Source organism: Mobula hypostoma, chromosome 12 (genome assembly GCF_963921235.1).
Source record: "Mobula hypostoma chromosome 12, sMobHyp1.1, whole genome shotgun sequence".
Taxonomy (NCBI): domain Eukaryota; kingdom Metazoa; phylum Chordata; class Chondrichthyes; order Myliobatiformes; family Myliobatidae; genus Mobula; species Mobula hypostoma.
In genome coordinates, this window is record NC_086108.1 from 98126145 (window position 1) to 98149868 (window position 23724).

At 42.3% G+C, this 23724-nt stretch overlaps 1 protein-coding gene across 6 annotated transcripts in view; it reads right to left on the minus strand.

Moving 5' to 3' along the window:
• Positions 1–5794: 5794 nt before the first annotated feature.
• The window catches only part of LOC134355027 (volume-regulated anion channel subunit LRRC8D-like), a 138431-nt gene continuing 120501 nt past the window's right edge, over positions 5795–23724 (minus strand). For 5 of the 6 annotated variants that reach the window (XM_063064679.1, XM_063064678.1, XM_063064677.1 and 2 more), the window contains one exon: positions 5795–21890. In XM_063064679.1, coding sequence (XP_062920749.1) covers positions 19411–21888 — 2478 coding nt within the window. In that variant the 5' untranslated portion in view covers positions 21889–21890 and the 3' untranslated portion in view covers positions 5795–19410. The remainder of the gene's footprint in view (positions 21891–23724) is intronic. The other variant, XR_010019952.1, reaches the window with a different exon arrangement.

The following is a 23724-nucleotide window of genomic DNA, read 5'->3' on the forward strand; positions in this document are numbered from 1 at the left end:
GGCTGTGATAACATGAGGGAATGCGGCGCCATCTTTGTTGCAGTCACGGGGCTGTTCAGCCTGGAGATCTGGCAGTGGTCGGATCTGGTGTTCTGGATGCGAGCCCGGGCATTATCTTTTCTGCAACTGGGGGTAATTAATGCAAGACAATATTGACCTGTAATACATAATGTCGTAGAATGTTATAGCGCAGCCAAATCATCCCAAGTCCCGCGGTCATACATCACAGTAGCAGATTCATCAGTCCATGCCAATCATCCAGCACCCATCTGCGCTAATCCTATTTTATGTCCCCATATTCCCTTCAAGTTTTATTTTTTATTTAGAAATACAGCGCGGAACAGCCCCTGCTGGTCCAACAAGCAGCACCGCTCAGCAATCCTCCTATTAACCCTAGCCAAATCACAAAAAAAATTTATAATAACCAATTTACCTACTAACTGGTACATCTTTAGATTGTGGGAGGAAACCAGAGCACCCGGAGGAAACCCACGTGTTCAGGGTAAGAAGGTACAAAATTCTTACAGAGGCCGCGGAAAGTGAAATGTGAATTCCAGTCCCGAGCTGTAATGGTGTTGTGCTATCTGCTACGCTACGACGTAACCCTAAATATTCCCCCCCACCACCACCCCCCACACCAAGTCTTGCCATTTATCCATAAACTAGGGAAAATTAACCTATCAACTCATCCATCTTTGAGATCTGGGAGAAAGCTGGAACCAAAGCAGTCAGGAGAAGACTGTGGAAGCTGCACAGACAACACCTGAGCTCACTGGAAATGTAAGGCATTTCTGGCAGTGCGTCTGTGGCACCACATTGTCCTGTTTCCTTTATACAGGAGTTAACATGTATTAGAAAGAGAGAAGGGTAAATTTCTATAGATGTGCAATGGAAAGTATATGGACTGGTTGCATCAAGGCCTGGTATGGAAACACCAATGCCCTTGAATGGAAAATCTACAAAAAGTAGTGGATACACTCCAGTCCATCTCAGGTAAAGCCCTCTCCATTCTTGAGTGCATCTACAAGGAGCGCTGTCGAAGGAAAGCAGCATCCATCATCAAGGACCACCACCACCCAGGCCAAGCTCTCTCTTTGCTGCTACCATCAGGAAGAAGGTACAGGAGCCTCAGGCCCCACTCCAGCTTCAGGAACAGTTATTACTTCTCAGCCATCAGGCTGTTGTACCAGAGGAGATTACTTCACTTACCCCAACACTGAACTGTTCCCACAAACTATGGACTCCCTTTCAAGGAATCTTCATCTCACGTTTTCGATATTTATTGCTTATCTATTATTATTATTTTGCTTGTTTTTATTTGTTGTTTCTATGCATTTTCTGTGACCGCCTGAAAGAAAATGAATAAATTTACTTCGACCTTTGTGTTTTCAACATCTCTGCAACCAAGACTCTATCTTTGACCTGAGTGTTCTTGACTCCACACCACAGCACACAGCCTGCCACACCACCTCCCCACCCACCAGCTCAGCAAAACCTAGAAAATATCACCCAAAAGTCAAAATGAACAAGGTTTCTGAGGCAGTTCATATTCCTACCCCTAGAGATAACCAAAACATCAAACTTCCAACATGAAGTTATAACTTTATCTCCTACACTTAGAAGCAGAGAATGTGGCAGCAATTAAAAAGTGTCTTAATAGAGAAGGGGCTGAATCAGAATCAGGTTTAATATCACTAACATATGTTGTAAAACTTGCTGCTTGTAGCAGCAGTACAATGAAATACACAAAAAAAACTATAAATTTCAGTAAGAAATTCTTCCGCTGTCCATCGATTTCGATGTTGACTGAGGCCTGGGCAAGGTTGTATGGAAGACCGGCAGTTGCCCATGCTGCAAGTCTCCGCTCTCCATGCCACCAATGTTGTCCGAGGGAAGGGCATTAGGACCCATACAGCTTGGCACCGGTATCGTCGCAGGGCAATGTGTGGTTAAGTGCCTTGCTCAAGGGCACAACGTGCTGCCTCAGCCACTAGCAACCTTCAGATCACTAGACTGACGCCTTAACCACTTGGCGACGCGCCAACACGGTAAGATTAAATTTTATATTTAATACACAATAAAAATCATGTATTTCTTAATATGCATCGTTACTAGGATGATGGGGGAAAACTTCTTTGGCAGATAAAATGGATGACACTTGACCACTAGATGTTCCAGGGTCGGGGGGGAACAGGAGTCAGACAGAAATGCCATGCAATGGGACTGCCATAGGCATGTCTTATTGCGGTATTATGGAGTTTCTTTGCAGGCTGCCGTGGAGAAAGTTAATGGAAGAATCCTCACCATCTGCCTCTTCCCAGAGGCTGAAGAGTTCCACCTAAATCTGCAATGCACATTGCTCTCACCAATGGGAAAAATGGACAGGAACTTCATCCTGCATCAAGCCAAAGATAGTTCAGTCGTGGAGCATCCTTTTAAAAGTTGCCCATTCTACATTTGCTACATGAGGATATCAAACCATTATTCTAATCCTTGGGTGTAGAACCAAACCAAACCAGAACTGACTGTATACACTCAATGGTCACTTTATTAGGTACCTCCTTTTGCTGCTGTAGCCCACCCTCTTCGAGGTTTGATGTGTTGTGCATTCAGAGATGCTCTTCTGCCCACTGCTGTTGTAACGTGTGGTCGTTTGAGTTACTGTCGCCTTCCTGTCAGCTTGAACCAGTCTGGCCATTCTCCCCTGACCTCTCTCATTAACAAGGCATTTTCACCCACAGAACTGGATGTTATGTTTTGTTTTTCACACCATTCTCTGTAAACCTCAGAGACTGTTGTGCATGAAAATCCCAGGGGTTCAGCAGTTTCTGAGACGCTCAACCCACTGGTCATTCCACACTCAAAGTCACTTAAATCACATTTCTTCCCCATTCTGACATTTGGTCTGAAAAAGAGCCGAACATCTTGACCATGTCTACATGCTTCTATGGACTGAGTTGCTGTCACGTGATTGGTTGATTGGATACTTGCATTCACAAGCAGTTGTACAGGTATACCTAATAAAGTGGGCATTAAATATATTGGGAAGTAGTGTCAGTTTGGGCCATGCTACATTGTGAGATCTTTATACTTTATCCATGTCAGGTTGAAATCCTTAGTATTAGAGTCATAGAGTCTTATAGAAGGGGATAAGGCCCTTTAGCCCAACTCGTTTCTGTTAACCAACATGCCCATCTAAACCCTTTGACCATTTGCCTATGTTTGACCTATTTCCCTCTCCTCCTTTCCTCCCTAAGTACCTGTCTTTCAAATGTTGTTATTGTACCTGCCTCATCCACTTCCTCAGTCCCATGTACACACCTCCTCCTATGTGAAGAAGTTGCCCCAAAGATCACTTTTAAATTAGATTAGATTAGATTATGAGGACACGCAGTCCTCTTTTATTGTCATTTAGTAATGCATGCATTAAGAAATGATACAATGTTTTTCCAGAATGATATCACAGAAACACATGACAAACCAAGACTGAAAAACTGACAAAAACCACATAATTATAACATATAGTTACAACAGTGCAAAGCAATACCGTAATTTGATAAGAACAGACCATGGGCATGGTAAAGTCTCAAAAGTCTCTCGAAAGTCCCATCATCTCACCCAGACGGTAAACCTCCAGCGCCGCAAACTTGCCGATGCAGCATCCCGGAAGCATCCGACCACAGTCCGACTCTGAGTCCATCCGAAAACTCCGATCCTCCGACCGGCTTTCCGACACTGATGCACCAAGCACTATCCCTGCCCGAGCACTTCAACCCTGGCCCCGGCAACAGGCAATAGGCAAGGCCGAGGATTTGGGGCCTTCCCTCCGGAGATTCTCGATCGCACAGTAGCAGTGGCAGCGAAGCGGGCATTTCAGAAGTTTCTCTAGACGTTCCTCCGTGCTTCTTCACGTCTGTCTCCATCAAATCATGATTGTGCACGGCATCCTACTTCACAGATATGATATCATTCGGAACAGCCGCGCACGCTGTTCTCTCCTCACCTATGCTCTCTATTTTTTTTTGATTTGCCTGGGAAAAACCGACAGTGTGCATTCACCCATCATGCACCGTCTATACACTTCTGTGAGGTCATCCCTCTGTCTCCTGTGCACTAAGGAATAAAGTCCCAGCTTGTCCAATATCTCCCTCTAACAGAGGCCCCTCGAGTCCTAGCAACATTCTCCGAAATCTTAAATGATTAACAAGTCATCTGTTTTTGATCAATGGTATTGTTTGTGCAATTCAAACAGATTTATTCATCACAAGTACATAGACACCTAACTCTGCCACAGACACTCCCAAGCCCGGCTACAAAAGGAGGAGGATTGGCCATGGGGAGAACTTCTTCACTCATAAGGTGGTGAGAGAGTGAAACGAGCAACCCGCCCCTTAAAGTCCCGGGGCTACAGAAATGCCGACAGAAGCTGCAAAGACCTCAAACCTGGGAGAGGCAGGACCTTCAAAGATGGGCTACACGTGGAAATGATTGAAACGTTGACCTAACACAGAGGTCTGGTGATCTGGTGATGGGCTTCAGAAAAAAAAAATCGAAATATATAGTGAAATGCATTGTTTGTGTAAACAACCAACACACCCATATATAGCCACAAGCAAGAGGAAATCTTAAGATGTGAAAATCCAAGCAACCCACACAAGATGCTGGAGGAACTCAGCAGGCCAGGCAGCATCTATGGAAAAAAATACACTCGATGTTTTGGGCTGAGACCGTTTGGTGGGACTGGCAAAGGGTCTTGCCCCGAAAGGTCAACTGTACTTGTTTCCCATAGATGCTGCCTGGCCTGCTGAGTTCCTCCAGCATTTTGTCTGTGTTGCACCCATATACAGCATTTTGTTGCTTATTGCATTGTGTTGTGCTGTGTTGTGTGTTGTTCGTCCAAGCATTCTGGGCATGAATGTTTGGCGACACTTGCAGAATTCCCCCAGAGCATTCTTAGGTTCTGTTGGTTGTTAATGCAAATGATGCATTTCACTGAATGTTTCAATGTACACGTGATAAATAAAATGAATCTGAAAGAATCTGCACCTGTAATTATTATGCAGGAGCGAGTTGCAGGTTTTGTAAGTTGCTTTTTGTTTATTTACTTGTATCTAATATGTCTTACCCTCAGTGAAGAAAAAAAACCATTACTATTGTTACAGCCTAAAGAATATTGGTACTCACCATTTATTCATAAAAGCGAAGCCAGCTGAATTATTTGCCTCTCAGTGTTCACAGTTTAATTTTCTGGTAGCAGGGGAGAGGAGGGCAATAGGAGTAAGCGAAAAACTGAATTATAAAAATTATGTCGGTCTAATTAAAAACCATCTTGCAAAAAGAATGGAGGCAGGGCAGCGGCAATTGGGAGAACCCAGCTATAGGTGTATGTTTATAACCTGTTTCCTATTGACATATGTACCAACACCGGAATTAGAACTGGACCAAAACCATAAGACTATAAGACACGGAAGCAGAATTAAGTCATTCAGCCCATCAAGTCTGCTAGCCACTCCATCATGGCTGATTAATTATCCATCCCACTTCTTCCCCTCTGCCATCCGATTCCTGAATGGACTTTGAAGCTTTGGACACTATCTCACTTTTTTAATATACAGTCTTTCTCTTTTTTAATAATTTATTCAATATACGTAATTTACTTGTTTATTTATTGATAATCTCTCAGCTAGATTATGTATTGCATTGAACTGCTGCTGCTGAGTTAACAAATTTCACATCACATGCCGGTGATAATAAACCTGACTCTGACTTTGATTCCCCATGAATTAGTTTATTATTGTCACATGTACCAAGACACAATGAAAAGCTTGTTTTGCATACTGTTCATACGTTACATAGTACATCGAGGTAGATCAAAGTACAACAATAACAATGCAGGATAAAGTGTAATGGCTACAGAGAAAGTACAAGAAGATCATAACAAGGTAGATTGTGAGGTCAAGAGTCCAACTTATCATACTAGGAAACTATTTAATAGTCTCATAATGGCAGCATAGAAGCTGTCCTTGAGCCCGGTGCTGTGACCTTTCAGGCCTTTGTATCTTCTGCCCAGTGGAAGAGGGGAGAAAAGAGAATATCCAGAGAGGGTGGGGTCTTTGACTTTGCTGGTTGCTTTACTGATGCAGCAAATATAGACAAAGTTCAGCGAAACAATGAAAAGTTTTTGCATGCATAGCATCGTGCTGTACACAGGTATTAGTAAATTAGTATTAGTAAAAAGAAAGAATGTAGAATAAGTGTTGTAAATGGAAGACAATGCAATGTTAGCACTCATTTTGAGAGGAATTGAATATGTAACGCTGAGGCTTTGTAAGGCACTGGTCAGACCACACTTGGGGTATTGTGAGCAGTTTTGGGCTCCTTTACTAAGAAAAGATGTGCTGGCATTGGAGACGGTCCAGAGGAGGTTCACAGGAATGATTCCGGGAATGAAAGTGTTCACGTTTGAAGAGCATTCCGGGAATTAAAGTGTTCTCGTATGAGACCTGCTGAAGAGTCTCAGCCTGAAACGTCGACTGTACTCTTTTCTGTAGATGCTGTCTGGCCTGCTGAGTTCCTCCAGCGTTTTGTACGAAGAATGCTCTGGGCCTGTATTTGCTGGAGTTTAGAAGAATGAGGATCTCATTGAAACCTATTAAATTTTGAAAGGCCTAGATAGAGTGGATGTGGAGAGGATGTTTCCTATAGTTGGGAGTTTAGGACCAGGTGGCACAGTTTCAGAACAGAGGGACATCCACTTATAACAGAGATGTAGAGGAATTTCTTTAGTCAGAGGGTAGTAAACCTGTGGAATCATTGCCACAGACAATTGTCGAGGCCAAGTCATTGACTATATTTAAAGCAGCAGTTGATAATTTCATGATTAGTCAGGCTTCAAAGATTACAGGGAGAAGGCAAGAGAATGAGGTTTAGAGGGACATAATCAGCCATAGGAATAGTGGAGCAGGTACAATAGGTCAAATGGACTAATTCTGCTCCTATATCTTATGGTCTTTGTAGTTACAGAAAAAGTACAGTGCAGGTAAAGCGCTGATTGCCTGTAAATAAAGAAGCAAACAAATAAACAGATTAATTAAATTAAATAAAGTGCAAGGGCCACAATGAGGAGGACTGGGAGAATGAGTTCATCTTTAGCATGTGCAAGGTTCACCACCAGGTAAAACACAATCCTCAAATGAAAATATGTTACAATTCTTCATTGTTGCTACGTCCAAGTTCTGGGATTCCCCAACATCACTATGAGACTTCATCATCACCTTCTCAAGAACAATTAAGGTTGGGCATAAATGCTGGTCTAGCCAGTGACACCCACACCCTATAAATGAGTTGTTTGGACAGTAAACCAACTATTTCTACTGAATGTTATTATTCCTCTTCTGACAGCATAGCAGTTAACACAATACTTTGCAGTGCTAGCGACCCCGGTTCAATTCCCGCTGCTGTCTGTAAGGAGTTTGCACATTCTCTCTGTGATGACGTGGATTTCCTCCGGGTGCTCTGCTTTCCTCCCACATTCCAAAGACGTACAGGTTAGTGGGTTAATTGGTCACAGAGGAGGCACGGTGCTCATTGGACCAGAAAGGTCTGTATCTGTGCTCAAAATGGAACCTACATGACTTGTAGCATTTTATGGGGGGAATACATTTCACTTTCAGTATGACTGTAGCAATGTTTAAAGCAGGCTCCAAGGTTTTATAAGAGTCGTAGAACAGTACAGAACAGAAACAGGCCTTTCGACCCACGTAGTCTCTGCCAAACCAATATTCTGCCTAGTGCCATCGACCTGCACCTGGACTATCCATAGCTCTCTATACCCCACTCATCCATTTATCTATCCAAATTTCTCTTAAATGTTGAAATCAACCCTGCATAAACCACTTACGCTGGCATCTCATTTCACATTCTCACCATCTTCTGAGTGAAGAAGTTCTCTTTATGTTCCTCATAGACTTTTCACCTTTCATCCTGAACCCATAACCTCTAGTTCCATTCTCACCCAACCTTGCTAGAAAAGACCTGCTTGCACTTAGTCTATCTATACCCTTCATCATTTTGTATTCCTCTATCAAATCTCCCCCCAGTCTTCTCCTCTCTCGGGAATAAAGGTCTAAGCTATTCAGCCTTTCCTAAAACACAGATTCTCAAGTCCCGGCAACACCTTTGTGAATTTTCTCTGCACTCTTTTAGCCTTGTTTACATCTTTCCTGTAGGTAGATGACCAAAACTGCACACTATCCTCCAAATTCAGCCTCACCAACATCTTATACAACTTTAACGTAACATCCCGCCTCCTGTACTCAATACATTGATTGATAAAGGCGAATGTGACTCTAGCTATCTGGACACCACTTCCAATGAATAATGAATCTGTATTCCTCGATCCTTCATTCTACCACACTCCTCAGTGCCCTACTGCTCATTGTGTAAGGACTCCTCCCAAAGTGTGACACCTCACACTTGTCTGATTAAATTCCATCTGCCATTTTTCCAGCTGGTCCGGATCCCACTGCAAGCTTTGACAGTGCTATCCACTACACCCCCAATCTTGGTTTCACCTGCAGATTTGCTGATTCTGTTAACCACATTATCATCCAGATCAATGATATAGATAACAAACTACAATGGGCCCACACATCCCTGTGGCACTCCACTAGTCACAGGCCTCCAGAGAGGCAACCATCTACAACCACTCTCTGGTTTCTTCCGCAAAGCCAATGTCTAATCCAATTTACTACCTGACCTTGAATGCCAAGCGGCTGAACTTCAACCATTCTCCTATGCAGGTCCTTGTCAAAGGCCTTGCTAAAATCCACACAGACAACATCGTTTGCCTTACCTTCATCAAGTTTCCTGGTAATTTCCTCTAAGAACACTATAACATTGGTTAGACACAACTTACCATGCACAAAGCCATGACGACTATCCCTAATCAGTCCCTGTTTATCCAAATGCTTATATATCAGGTCCCTTAGAATAACTGCCAATAACTTTCCCAACAGGGATATCAGGCTCACCAGCCTATAATTTCCTAGCTTATTTTTAGTGTCTTTCATAAACAATGGAATAACACTAGCTATCCTCCAATCCTCCAGCACCTCACCTGTGGATAAGGATGTTTTAAATATCTCTGCTAGGGCCCCTGAAGGTTTTTGCACTTGCCACCCACAGAACCCAAGGGAATGCCTTGTCAAGCCCTGGGGATTTATCCACCCTAATTTGCCTCAAGACAGAAAACTCCTTCTCCTCTGTGATCTGTATAGAGTTAATGATTTCACTGCTATGTTGGCTCACATCTATAAACTCTGTTTGTCCATCTCCCAAGTAAGTACAGATGTAAAAAGTCCATTTAAGATCTCCCCCATCTCTTACAGCTTCATGCATAAATTACCACTCCGATCTTCTAGGGGACTCATTTTGTTCTTGCTATGCTTTTGTTCCCAATATATCTGTAGAAGAGCTTAGGATTCTCCTTCACCTTGTCTGCTAGAGCAACCTCATGTCTTCTTTTAGCCCACCTGATTTCCTTCTTAAGTGTCCTCTTGTATTTCTTATACTGCATAAGCACTTCATTTGTTCCTACCTGCTTATACCTGCTATGCATCCACTTCTGTTTTCTTAATCAGGGCCTCAACATATTTGAAACCAGGTTCCATAAACATGTTATCCTTGCCCTTTATTCTGACAGGAACATACAAGCTCAGTACTCTCAAAATTTCACCTTTGAAGGCCTCCCATTTATCAAGTACATCTTTGTCAGAAAATAACCTGTTCCAATCCACACTTGCCAGATCCCGCCCTGTCTCATTCCCTAATAGGAGATGTAGTATCACACTCTTTCCAGTTGGGACTTCTATGTACTGATTTAGGAAACTGTCCTGAACACATTTGACAAATTCTTTCCCATCCAGCCCTTTTATAGTATGGGTGTCACAGACAATATGTGGAAAGTTAAAATTACCTACTATCGCAATCTTATGTTCCTTGCACCGGTCTGCGCTCACTCTACAAATTTGTGTCTCTAAATTCCATGGACTGTTGGGTGGTCTATAATATAATCCCATTAATGTGGTCATACCTTACTTATACAGCTCTACTCATAAAGCCTCACTGGACGAGTTCTCCAATCTGAACACTGCTGTGGTACTATCCCCGACTAGTAATGTCACCTCTCCCTCTTTAATCTCTCCTGCTTTATCATGTCAAAAACACCGGAACCCTGGAATATTGAGCTGCAGTCCTGCCACTCCTGCAACCAAGTCTCACTAATGGCTACAATGCCACTAATCCATGCCCTGAACTAATCTACCTTTCCGACGTAATCCCTGCGTTGACATATATGCAGCTCAGAGTATTAGGTTCACCATGCTCAACATTTTCCTTCCTGACTTTGTCTGAGGTCCTAACATCTGCCTCTACCACCTCTCCACTAACTGTGCTGGCACTCTGGTTTCCATCCCCTTGCAACTCTAGTTGAAACCCCACCACTGAGCATTAACAAACCTTCCCACTAGAATATTAGTCCCCCTCCAGTTCAGGTGCAAACCATCTCCTCTGTACATGTCCCACATTCCCTGGAAGAGAGTCCAATGATCCGAAAATCCTATGCCCTCCCTCCTACACCAAGTCCTTAACCACATATTCAACTGTATAATCTCCTTAGTTTTAGCCTCACTAGCACTAGTTCTGGTCTCAACTGCATGTGGCATGTCAAGCAATCTTGAGATCATAACCCTGGAGTTCCTACCCTTTAACTTAGCACCTAATTCCATGAATTCACTTTGCAGGAGCTTGTCACCCATCCTACCCATGTCATTGGTAACAACGTGGACCACCACCTCTGGCTACTCACCCTTCCATTTAAGAATTCTGCGGACTTGATCCTGACTCTAGCACCCAGGAGGCAACAAACCATCCGGGAATCTCAATCTCATGCACAGAACCTGCTTTCTGGAGGTTTTATGGACTTTAAAAATTAAAAGTTCTTCCCGGGTGATCCAGTTTCTTCCCACAGTACAAAGACTGTGGTTAAAACGGTTTGGTTAATTGGTCATTGCAAATTGCCCCATGGTTAGGTTAGGGTTAGTCGGAGTTGTGGGGTTGCTGGGGCAGTAGGGCTCGAGGGGACAGAAGGGCCTACTCCACACTGTATTGCTAAATAAATACTTAAAGCATTTTGCAAATAAATGTCCACTTCAATGGCACATTCACAAACATGCTCAGGATTTAGAAAAAAAATATAGAAAAAGGTAAATAAAAAGTCATTTGAATTGGTTTGACCTTTAATCTCAGAATCTTAGAAACAAGAACATTTTGATTAAGTACATGAATAGGAGGGAGATGGAGGGCTATGGTCTCTGTGTGGGTTGATTGGACTAGGCAGAATATCGGTTCAGCATGGACCAGATGGGCTGAAGGGCTTGCTTCCGTTCTATAGGGCTCTACGACATGATACTCAGTAGTCATGTTATTAGGCACACCTGCACAACTGTTCATTAATGCAAATATCTAATTAGCCAATCATGTATGAGCAAGTCAATGCACAAAAGCATGCAGACATGGCCAAGAGGTTCAGTTGTTGCTCAGAGCAAACATCAGAATGGAGAAGAAATGTGATCTAAGTGACTTGGACTATGGGATGTTTGGTGGGTTGAGGATCTCAGAAACTGCTGATTTCCTGGGATTTTCATGCCCAACTATCTCTGGAGTTTACAGAGAATGGTGGGAAAAACAAAAAACATCCATGAGTGGATGAGTGGCAGCACTGTGGGTGAAAGTGCCTTGTTAATGAGAGGGGTCAGAGGAGAATGGCCAGGCTGGTTCAAGCTGACAAGGTGACAGGAACTCAAATAACCATGCATTACAACAGTGAGGGGCAGAAGAGCATCTCTGAATGCACAGCACATCAAACTGAAGTGAATGGGCTAAACAGCAGAAGACCACAAACATACACTCTGTGGCCAGCTGTACCTAATAAGGTGGCCACGAGTGTATTTTTCATCAAAAAATAAAGTTTCTTTTTGAAAGTGAAAGATTCCCTCCACTAAATCCTACAAGCTATTTCCATTATAATGGGACCTACATGTGAAAGCATTGGAAAGGGAACTGTAGCAATAGTCAAAGCAGGTTCCAAGGTTTCATGGACCTCAAAAGTTAAAGCAGATCGCAAACTAAATGTCCATCTCAATGTGAAAGTTCCATTCACAGGTGTCGTAGAGAAAATTATGTAGAAAAAGGTAAATAAACAGTCATTTGAATTAACTTGACTTTTAAACTCAGAATTATAGAAGCAAGAAAAGTTTTGATAAGTGCATGGATGAGAGGAGTCTGGGTGGCTATGGTCCATGTGTGGGTTGCTGAGACTGGGCAGAATATCAGTTTGGCATGGAACAGATGGGCTGAAGGGCCTGTTTCAGTGCTGTGGTGTTTTATGACTCTATGTCAATGTACTATTATCTTGCTGTTCTTGATTTAAAATTAAAGAAGATTAAAAGCAACAAACACAAAATGCTGGAGGGACTCAGCAGGTCAGGCAGCATCTACGGAAATGAATAAACAGTCAACTCTTTTAAGGCCACAAAATGCTGGAGGAACTCAGCGGGTCAGGCAACATCTATGGAAATGAACATATACCTTTATACAAGATCACAGTAACAAACAAGTGCTGACTAAATGGGGCAGTGACAAGAATAATGATCAAAAGAGGTGGTACTTCATGAAACAATTTGCAAACTATTGAGTGTACTGTCATGGTTCAGAAGGTTGGCTCCAGGGTCAGCACGTTTGTGGTATGTTGATTGGGTTCATATGCCCTACAGCTTAGAAGAATGAGCATGTATCTTATTGAAGCCGGCAACATTCTTTTAGGACTAAATAGAATGAATGCAGAGATGGTGCGGTATCGTAGGGTAGTGGTTGCACAACTCTATACAGTGCCAGCAACCCAGGCCCAATTCCTGCTGCTGTCTATAAGGAGTTTGCATGTTCTCCCTGTGACCACATGGGTTTCCTTCCACAGTCCAAAGGCATATCAGTTGGTAGGTGAATCGGTCACTGCAAATTGTCTCGTGATTAGGCTGGGGTTAAACTGGGAGGGGGGGTGCTTGCTGGGTGGCATAGCTCCACAGGCTAGAAGGGTCTATTCCATGCTGTACCTCAATAAAAAAATTATGTTTCCCGACTGAAAAGTGTGAAGTGATACACTTTGGAAGATTGAACTTGAAGGCAGAGTGCAAAGTTAATGGCAAGATTATTAACAGGGTGGACCGACAGTGGGATCTTTGGGTCCACATTTATAGATCCCTCGAAGTTGCCACACAAGTTGATTGGGAGGTTAATAAGTGTGTTGGTCTTCATTAGTCAGTGTATTGATCTCCATGAGGTAATGTTGCAGTTCTCTCTAACTCTGGTCGGACTACACTTGGAGTGTATTGTGTTCAGTTCTGGTTGCCTCATTATAGGAAGGATGTGGAAGTTTAAGAGAGGGTGCAGAGGAGATTTACCAGGTTGCTGCCTAGATTAGAGAGCATGTCTTGAGGCAATCTAGGGCACTTCTTTTTTTGAAGCGAAGGAAGATGAGAGATAGTTTGATAGAGCTGTATAGATTATGAGAGGCATAGACAGAGTGGAATGCCAGCATTTTTTAACGCAGGCTGGCAATGGCCAGCACCAATGGACTTCTGTTTAATATGAGCGAAGGAGAGTTTAGGGGAGATTTGTGAGGTAGGTTTATGTTTTTTTACAGTTAGTGGAAGATGTTTGGAATGCACTGCCAGGGTTAGTAATAGAGGCTGATACAATAGATACATTTAAGAGACTCTTAGATAGGCACATGGACGGAAGAAAAATGGAGAGGTATGGGCTACATAGGCGGGGAAGGTTAGATTAATATTGGAGGAGGTTTATATAGGTCAGCACAACAGCGAGGACCGAACAGCCTGTACTGTGTTGTGCCGTTAGAGCCATAGGAAACTGCAGCACAGAAACAGGCTCTTTGGCCATTTAGTCTGTGCCAAACCACTTAAACTGCCTACTCCCATCACCTTGTACCAGAACCATAGCCCTCCATATCTCTACTATCCAAACTTCTCTTAAATGTTAAAATCGAGCTCACATGCACCACTTACACTGGCAACTTGTTCCACACTCTCACAACCCTCTAAGTGAAGAAGTTTCCCCTCATGTTCCCCTTAAACTTTTCACGTTTCCTCCTTACCCCATGACCTTTGGTTGTAGTCCCACCCAACTTCAGTGGAAAAAGCCTGCTTGCATTTAATCTATCTATACCCTTCATAATTTTGTATACCTCTGTCAAATCCCCTCTTAATCTTCTATATTCCAATTAATAAACTCCTAACCTATTCAATCTTTCCTTATTACTAAGGTCCTCCAAGTCCTGGCACCATTCTTGAGAATTTAATGTTCTATGATTTATGTTCTTGTTAATACTTGCTTTAAATGGTGGAATTTTAAAATGGAACAAAATCTTCACAATACTGAGAAAAATGTCATTTCAAGCACTTTTGATTAGATCACACTTCTGGGCAACCCCTAAATTGGGTATAGACAATGTCAAGTCTGTGGATTCAAAAACTTGGATTTAACCTGGTTTAATTCATTAATTATAGCATCACATCTGCACCAGAGGGCAGTCATGTCCCATGCAACAACATCGTTTAAGCGAATGAACATGAGGCGCCTTTATCATATTCTGAAACCACAATGCCTGTTACAAGTTAACAGTGCATCGCCATTTTGAGCACCAAATTTTGCCTTAAAACCAACAAGGCAGCAAAATTAAACAACACTATATTAAAGGAATATTGGCTTTGAAAAACAAACCCTGAAATGATACAGACAGGCATGTGAGATGGAGACCAGCATTTTTCAAGTCACTTATGTCATAAGTTATTGTGTCAGAGTTGTTACAAAATACATGTTTCAGGCAACCGTGAAGAATCTCTGCAGCAGCAAAATTAACAAAATACATTTTACAATACAGAACAGTGATTAAGTAGATTAACATTTTAATAGATTTACACTCAGATTATTAAAAGAAGCTTCAGAAAAATAGAATGCATTTGCATAATTAAAATTGCTAATGTTATACACATAAAATGTATTTTGTCCGTACTGCTCATTTTAACACAGTTTTAAAAGTCACTGCTATTCAATTTACACTGGGAAATAAATCTTGGAACTGAAGTTGGACATTCTACATTTTCCCATCTTTGATCCACAATCGCCTGCTGAGTAGCACAGAGTTAAAAGTTGTCAAGATGATGCTGTCTTGTACGTGGCATGTTAAGATGAACTCATCCATCCGTTAATGTGTACTGGAATGCGAAGTACTTAACCCAGCATTCATATATATGTCTCCTTCCAACCCAAAAGTCAAAATTTCTCAGCATCGTTACCAACTGACAGGGAAAATTTTCGGTGCTTGAAAACTTAATTTTGTATTCATCGCATATGGCAGAGATAGAACTGGACCTTGATAACTGCAACAGAGGAATTCCACGTCCACTCACAGCATCATCAACTGTTCACAAAGTTCCCCGGCCAACCTATGAGAGGAAACTTTGAGCATGTTTTCATTCAAACCCTGGAGCTGATTCTGACAAGAGGGATGGAATCATTGAGTGCAAGATAAACAGTATTCCCTCGCACAATATTTTCATCCAATTTAATCATTTTCAAGATTCAAGTTTTCTTAATTACAGCACACCTGGAGTTTCACAAAAAAGAGAAAGTCCACAGATGCTGGAAACCCAAAGCAACATGCACACAGAATGCTGGAGGAACTCAGCAGGTCAAATGGCATCTGTGGGAAAGAGTAAACGGTTGATGTTTCAGGCCCAGACCTTTCATCAAGTGTCCAGGCCTGAAACGTTAACTGTTTACTCTTCTGCTTAGATGCTGCCTGACCTGCTGAGTTCCTCCAGCATTTTGTGTGTTACACCGGCAGTTTAATGTCTTCTGGCCTTGAGACAGCTGTGTGCAAGTGATAGTCTACAGAGAAGTTTGGGGCGTATCCAGATAACTGTGAATGTTTGAAAAGGAAAAGGGCAAATTGGTAGAGTCACATGACCAGTTCTGATAGCGGGGCACGTTTTGAGTACTATAATTCATTTCTGTAGAAGCTGACACACTAATTGCTTTATTTTTATTTTACACTGGAGACTTTTCCCCCTCATTCAACAGCACTGATATAATCTATTTAAGGATTGCATCATGCTTGTTGCCTTAAGAATCCTTGCAGTGAACTTTTCAACTGTCAGTGGCGTGTGTGCATTATAAAATACACTCATTGGCTGTGAAGCATTTTGAGATACCCTGAAGACATGAAACAGGCTGTAAACTGTCAAACTGCTAACAGGCTGTATACTGTAAATACTGTCTCTTTGTACACCACAGCTCTGAAGTATTGCAGGAGGATCGGGGGTATGTACAGCTTCAAGTGACTCTTCCATCTCTACATCCTTGTCTTGACACAATCAACCCTTTACTGAAGACTTCTTGCACATTGCTCATAGAGTCACTGTAGTAGGCTTCCATAAATTTTGAGTGGTGATTGACTGTGCAATTCTAAGAAGCAGAGGTATGGTGAGGTCACCCTTACGCACATGAACCACTCCACTTGGATGATGATGACATACTCATATCATGTTCTTTTTCTCAAGAAGATGTGAACTACGACTCTCAGTTTTGTTGTTATTTGGGATCTTCCTCTGAAGAGTATTTTTCATTGAATAAACAGACAACTCAGGTTAGGCTATCTATTAGGTATTGATATTTCCGGATTCAAATGTATTTTGGGCAAATACCAGTGCCTCTAAATTTAATGGGTCGCATGCCAACTTATGAGGGTGATTGATAAGTTTGTGGCCTAAGGTAGAAGGAGATGAGTTATTAACTTCAAACCTTCTGCATATTCACTCAAAGCATTGAACTGCATGTGCATGTAACGAGAGCTGTATAACTTATCTCCTTCTACCTTAGGCCACGAACTTATCAATCACCCCTGCTGTGGACACTTTCTGGAGGTCCAAGATCCGTATGCTCCACGACTGCTGGACTAAGTGTGTAAATGTAGGAGGGGACTATGTTGAAAAATAAATGTGCTAGGTTTTCTAAGATTGACTCCTTCTACCTTAGGCCACGAACTTATCAATCACCCCACGTAAAATATCTTGTCCTAGCCAGGAGAGATGTTTCTATGTTTCTATAACATGGTACAATTTCAGGTCTTTGTTATAGGACAGATGCAAATATTGATAGTCCTGGAGGACTGCCAAGACACATGCCAGAGCAAAACATTTAGAGAGCATCCCTTGAACTAGGGGTTTCCAACCTTTTTTATGCCATGTACTCCTAACCATTAACCCAAAGGTCTGGGAACACTAGGTTGGGGAACTCCTGCCTTACCCAATGATATCCACTCATCAAGGAAAAGGTTAGCGGATACTGCTCACTGTCAGAATGCTCAGGTTCTCCTCGCAGTCTTAGAAATATGTCAATTTTCTTCATTGTTCTTAACCCTAAATTATGGGACTCTCTGTCTACAGTACTGTGGGAGTATCTTTACCAGAACAACTACAACTGTTTAAGGAGGCAGCACATTGTCAACTACCCAATGGTTATAGTCCATAAGACATAGCAGCAGAATCAGGCAGGACATTTGGCTCTTTGATTCTGTTCCAGTATTCAATCATGGCTGATTTATCACCATCATTACCAGAGTTGAGCAATAAATAAGGAGTCAACCCTTGGGACACAATAAACCACAAGACATATTAGCAGAACTAGGCCATTCAGCCCATCGAGGTTGCTCCGCCATTCGATTGCAGCTGATTCTCCTGCCTTCTCCCCATAACCTTTGACAATCTTAAAAATTAAATACCCATCAACCTCCACTTTAAATATACCCAATGACTTGGTCTTCGCAGCTATCTGTGGCAATGAGTTCCTCAGATTCAGTACCTCTGGCTAACAAAATTCCTCCTCATTTCTGTTCTAAAGGGACATACTTCTATTCTGAGGTTGCGCTCTCTGGTCCTAGACTCCCCCTAGCATTATCTATATCCATGATTTTAAAACATGGGTACAGGTAGATTATGAGCTGAACACGGAAAGGGAAAGCAGTCAATATTCTTGCTTCCACCTCGGCCCTCAACAAAAAGGGTAACTACACTCACTTGCCCATCCATTGAAATGATGCCACAACCAATGATCTAACTTTAAGGACTCATTATCGCTTGTTCTCATTATTTATTGCTATTTGTTTATATTTGCATTTGCACAGTTTGTTGTTTTCTGCACTTTTCATTGATCCTGTTATAGATACTATTCTATGTATTTGCTAAGTATGTCTACAAGAAAATGAATCTCAGAGTTATATATGGTGATCTATACATACTTCAGTAATAAATTTACTTCAGCTTTGAGCCCTTTCCCCAGGTCACCTACTGCCTGTGGTTGGGAATGAGACTGGTATAATGTGCGACTTCCTTGGGATGCATGGAAGGACTGTGTCGTGCTTCAGCCAAGGTTTTCGCTTGTGAAAAGTCGACTCCCGAAATGACTGGAGAAGGGATTATTTGCCAATTGAGAGTAGAAAGCAAAGGGAAAGTTACACTCCATAAACAAACATATTATAAAAGTCCCTCTCGCTGCAACTGTAATTCCCTCCCTCCCCCACTTCCTTCTTTAATGCAAGTCCCAGCAGCTCAAGAGACTAATTACTTCGAGGTAGGTTTGTAGTCTTTTATTTAGAAAGAATTGAAATTGGTGCTAGAAGTTAGAGTCTGTACAATCTATGCACACTGCTTGGAGCCTGGCACTCCCCCTCCATAAGTACAAAATAAAGACAGGTATTGTGGTAGCACAGACACATATTTGTGGGTTAATACCTGACAGAGCAATCTTCTGATCAGAACTGTGCTATTAAAAGAGCATTCAAGGTGCCTGAAGGGAGGTAAACGTCAGGAACCTGAAATACACTGGCACTGCACTTGCAGAGATCCTGTATTGGCTGCCTCTACCCCAGAGGTCCATCATTTGGAGAGGGTACAGTGAGAACAATTCATCTACTCTTCAACAGAAACTGCCCCTCCAAATGCTGAGAATAAATTAAAATTAAATTCATTTAACCAAGTTACATGAACAAATATTCAGTCGTTGACAGACTTGTATAAGACAACCAGCGACCAACAGTTAATTAATTGGTTACAATTGATTACAATGATTTCAGAGCTTTTTCAGGGAATAAAACTATCATTGTTATCTAGTTGCCTTGTTTAAGTACCTTGTTCTATTTAATACATTTTGTTTTTCAAGTTAACAAGCAAGCAAACATTCAGTTCCAAAGCTGCGATATATGCTTTGCTCAATACTTTATATTCCTGCGCCAAAAGTTGAGTTTGAATTGAAGTCTTGATTGATGAGTTCCTTGACTTCAGGTGGCAGTGTATCAAAGAGGTGATCCTCGACAACCAGCCCGCTTTTCTTCAGAAGACGACAGTGGACTAACTCTGCCGGAAGCCTGTCGAGGCAGTTTCCCTTCACTTCCAGCTGAGTTAACTGCACGAGCTGACAGATCTTGTCCGAAATGGAAGTGATACAGTTTTGCCCCACATTCAAGGCTCTCAACTTTGTACACTTAAAAAGCTGCTTTGGCAAGAATTCCACTCGGTTCCCCGTCATTGCGAACTGCTGCAAGTTCTGGAGGGAGGCGATCTCGGCCGGAATGATGGTGATGGAGTTGTGGCTTATGTCCAGCATCCGGAGCTTCTGCAGCGTGAAGAGAGCTGCCGGCAGTGACTCCAGTTTGTTGTGGGAAAGGTAAAGCAGCTCCAGGTTTTTCACGAGGCTGATGGAGGACGGGATGGTGATGATTTTATTGTGCCATAGCTTCAGGCAGGTCAGACGCTTCAGGTGCTGGAAGCTGATCACCTCTTCAATGGTGCGAATGTTGTTGGACTTCAAGTCAAGTTCCTGTAGGTTGGACAGACTGAAGATGGCGTGAGGAATGCGTTCTAGCTCGCAGTTTTGCAGCTCCAGCTCGGTGAGATTGATCATCTTCTTCAAGCTGTTCAATACTAAGAGCTTGGTCCCATCATTGTGAACCAGCAGTGCAGTGAGGTGGGGAGCAACGTCAGTGATATTTGAAGGGACTTTGGTCAGATTACTCTTCAAGTGCAAGATCTTAAGGTGCTTCAGCTCCCTCAGTGACTCCAGGGCTATCATCTTGTTGTTTTCCGAGTTTAGGTTACCAACCAGGTGGAGTTCACGTAGGTTTTTAAGCAGGTAGACCCAGGTGGGAATCTCTGCCACGTCGGTGAACTTAATGTGCAGATACCTAAGGTGGTCCCGGAGGAAACTGAAGGCTGTCTGCTCCACTTTAGCGGGGCAGTGGTAAAGGTGCAGCTCTAGAAGGTTGACCATCTGGGAAATCTTGGCAGGAATCTTGGCTTCAGGGATCAGCTCCAACTTCAGTACCTCCAGCTCGGTCACGTCGAACACGGCGTCAGGCACCCCCGACAACATGAAGAGGTGGAGCTCCTGTTTCTCCTGAGGGTTGCGGGAGACGTGCTGCTTGAGTTTCTCATAGGTCCATTCGTGGTTCAGACTGAGCTCGCGCAACTTGTTCTCGCTCACTTCCGACAGGAAAACCCCAAACCGCTTGGAATAAAGTTGGTCGTACTGATCGACCATGTGCAGTAGAAAGGCAAAGTCATTTTTAACATCTGGAATATCACTAAAGCTACTTTCTTCACGGACTTTTTCAAATGAATATTCCTTTAAAGGCCGCCTGAACAGCCAAAACGAAGTATAAAGGCAAACTAGTCCATAAACACATATTAGTGTAATGTAACTAATTAGTAATTTCCGTAGCATAAAAGCCATGTTGTGCGTACAGAGAAAATGTGAATATCCAGTCAAATGCTCTATTTCTGGTTTACAGACATGGTCAAAGCTTATAGAAGTCATAAAAGTAAGTGTATAGCACAAAATAAACATTAATTTCACTGTCTTTATGACTGTCTGGACCACATAGAGTTTATATATCAAATCACTGTCTTCCACATGGGCACGGAACTTACGAACTTTCTCAAAAAGGGCTTTGGCCTGCTCCCCATCTTTCTTGTCCAAAATAGTCATGCTGGGGACCTCAATGACAGGCTTCTCTGTCGAAAATTTGGGTCCAATTCTTGATATCGTGGGTGTACTGGAACTGGGGCTTTCTTCTTCACTGCCGGTTGACAAATGCTTTGCAACCGAGGTCTTAAAGAGTTGCTTGTTCTCCTCTGAGTCCTCACACGCTGTTTCGGAGAGCGCTTTAGTAGTCCAAGGAGACTCGAAGCACTTTCCTAGTATAGAAACAAAATGTTCGATCTTTGAACTGGTTTTGGGGTACTTGAACCAGAAGTTGCTGCTGACCATAAGGATGAGTGTATGAATCAGTGCAAGGTAGGGAAAATACTTAGAATACCAAGGCAAGGCCACGTGATAGCACATCTGATTGATGAAGATATATTGCTGGTACTCCAGGTTAGTTGGCCGGCCGGAGTTTAGGGGGGATTTTGGGGTGGAGCCTGCAGGTGTCGTAGATGGAAAGGAGGTACTCGGAGAGATGGTGTTCCCGACATTGGAATTCGGAGATGTTGTTGTTGGACTTCCACCTTCTGGAAACTGGGAGAAATCAGGAAGACATACAACTTGATCTTTGGTTAGCTGCATGGTGCCTGCAAAAATAGCAACCATCAGCATTACGATGGCTAAGTAGTCCATGAACACATCCCACCATGGCTTCAGGATTCGATAAGTTGCCTGGATATCATTGAGGGATGCAACTTCTGTGAGGGTAAACATTCCTGTAAAATAGAAGAAAGGTAATTACAAATGGAGCAAGTGGAAGTTATTTCTGAAAGTCAGCCTATTCCATCCTCACAGTTTACAGAATATTTGTATCATTCAGAAGCAAGGCAGAAGGTATATGCACTGTAGATCAGAGGAATGAGAGATGATCTTAATGAAACGTAAAATTCCACGGGAGCAGGGGAAGACAGAGCTCGACTCAGCAGAAGCTGAGAAAATGTCAGCCTTTGCAGGATTCTCAAAACTAGGGGACTATCCTTCAAAGGTTGTCGATTTAAGAAGCAGATGAGGAAATATTTCCTCAGTTTCTGAATGTTTGAAATGCCCTACACCAGTGACTGGAATCACTCAATACATTTAAAGATAAAATAAACCATAAGGTATAGGTGCATTCTTAGGGTCATTTGGCCCATCGAGTCTGCTCTGCCTTTCCATGAGGGCTGATTTTTTAACCCTTTGAATCCATTCTCCAGGTTTCTCCCCTTAACTCTTGCTAACCAAGAACCCATTAGTATCCACTTTAAATATACCCAATGACTTAGCCTTTACAGCCACCCGTGGCAATGAATTCCACAGATTTACCACCTTCCGGCTAAAAGAAAATCCTCATTTCTGTTCTAAAGGGCATCCTTGTATTCTGAGGCTGTGCCCTCTGGTCGTAGACTCCCCCCAATTGGAAACATCCTCCCAACATCCATTCTATCGCAGCTCTTTATTTTTTTAATAGATATATTTTTAACTCAATAAAAAGATATGGAGTACAGATGGGAAATTGGACAAATTGGATCAGATGGCGCTGTACTGAGTGGCGCAGTGAGTTCTAGGGATCTCAAGATCCATTCCATATGTGATCCAATGTGGTTACCAATTCTCACAGATCTCTACTGAGAATGTGGACGGTAGTGCTACTTATAAAATGGTTCCATTTACAAAAGGCAAGGCATTAGGCAATCTTTCCTCCAATTTGTAATAACCCATGTGCCCAAAAATCTTGCGCTGTGCAATATTTTTGCCCACTGAATGGTTTCTTCAATAAGAGCAGTATAAATAAGCCAGTTCTAAAATCTGCAGGTAAATCATCGCAAACTCCACTGTGGAAGAAAATTAAATTTTGAATTAAATTTTGTTGCTAAGCTCGACTAGTTAAGTATTGCCCAAGACTTGGTTCATGAGGGTGACAGCGATAAGACACAGACTCTGTCTTGCTTGCGGTAGCTAATAATAGGTTACACCGATAATTAGTTATTGCTGACTTTTGTCTGAGAAGCAAAGTGACTTACAGCCTACCCATCTCATGCTAATAATGAGCTATTGCTAACCTTTGTCCGAGTCTATCTGGCTAATAGGGGGAGTGAATGTGGGGAGTGCAGTTCCAATTTTGTGTACCGTGTGGAAACATTAGTAGACTGGCTGATACCTAACAAGTGCTTTTTGAAATCACTGAACAAGATTGTTTAGCTGTTCACTATTGCCCAAGATTTACTGTATAAATTTAAGATGTAACCTGACATTAGTAGAGTCTTGAAATGGCACTCTGTGATCACCTATTAAAGGGTTAATCGTATACCATGTCTGTGTTTTTATTTGTTTGATAACAGGGTATAGTCTCTCAGAATAAATTGGTGACCAAATTCTCTTATAGTAAATTAGTGATGAAATTCTTCCATATCCACATTGTCAACACCATCTGCATCAGGAAATGTGATTGTGTACAATCGTGAAATATACTTAACATGCCAACAGGGTAGAGGGTGACAATCTTTTCTGCGCAGCTTAAATTTCTTTGTGTGTTAGTAGCAAAAGATGTGTGCACACACACATGGGCACAAC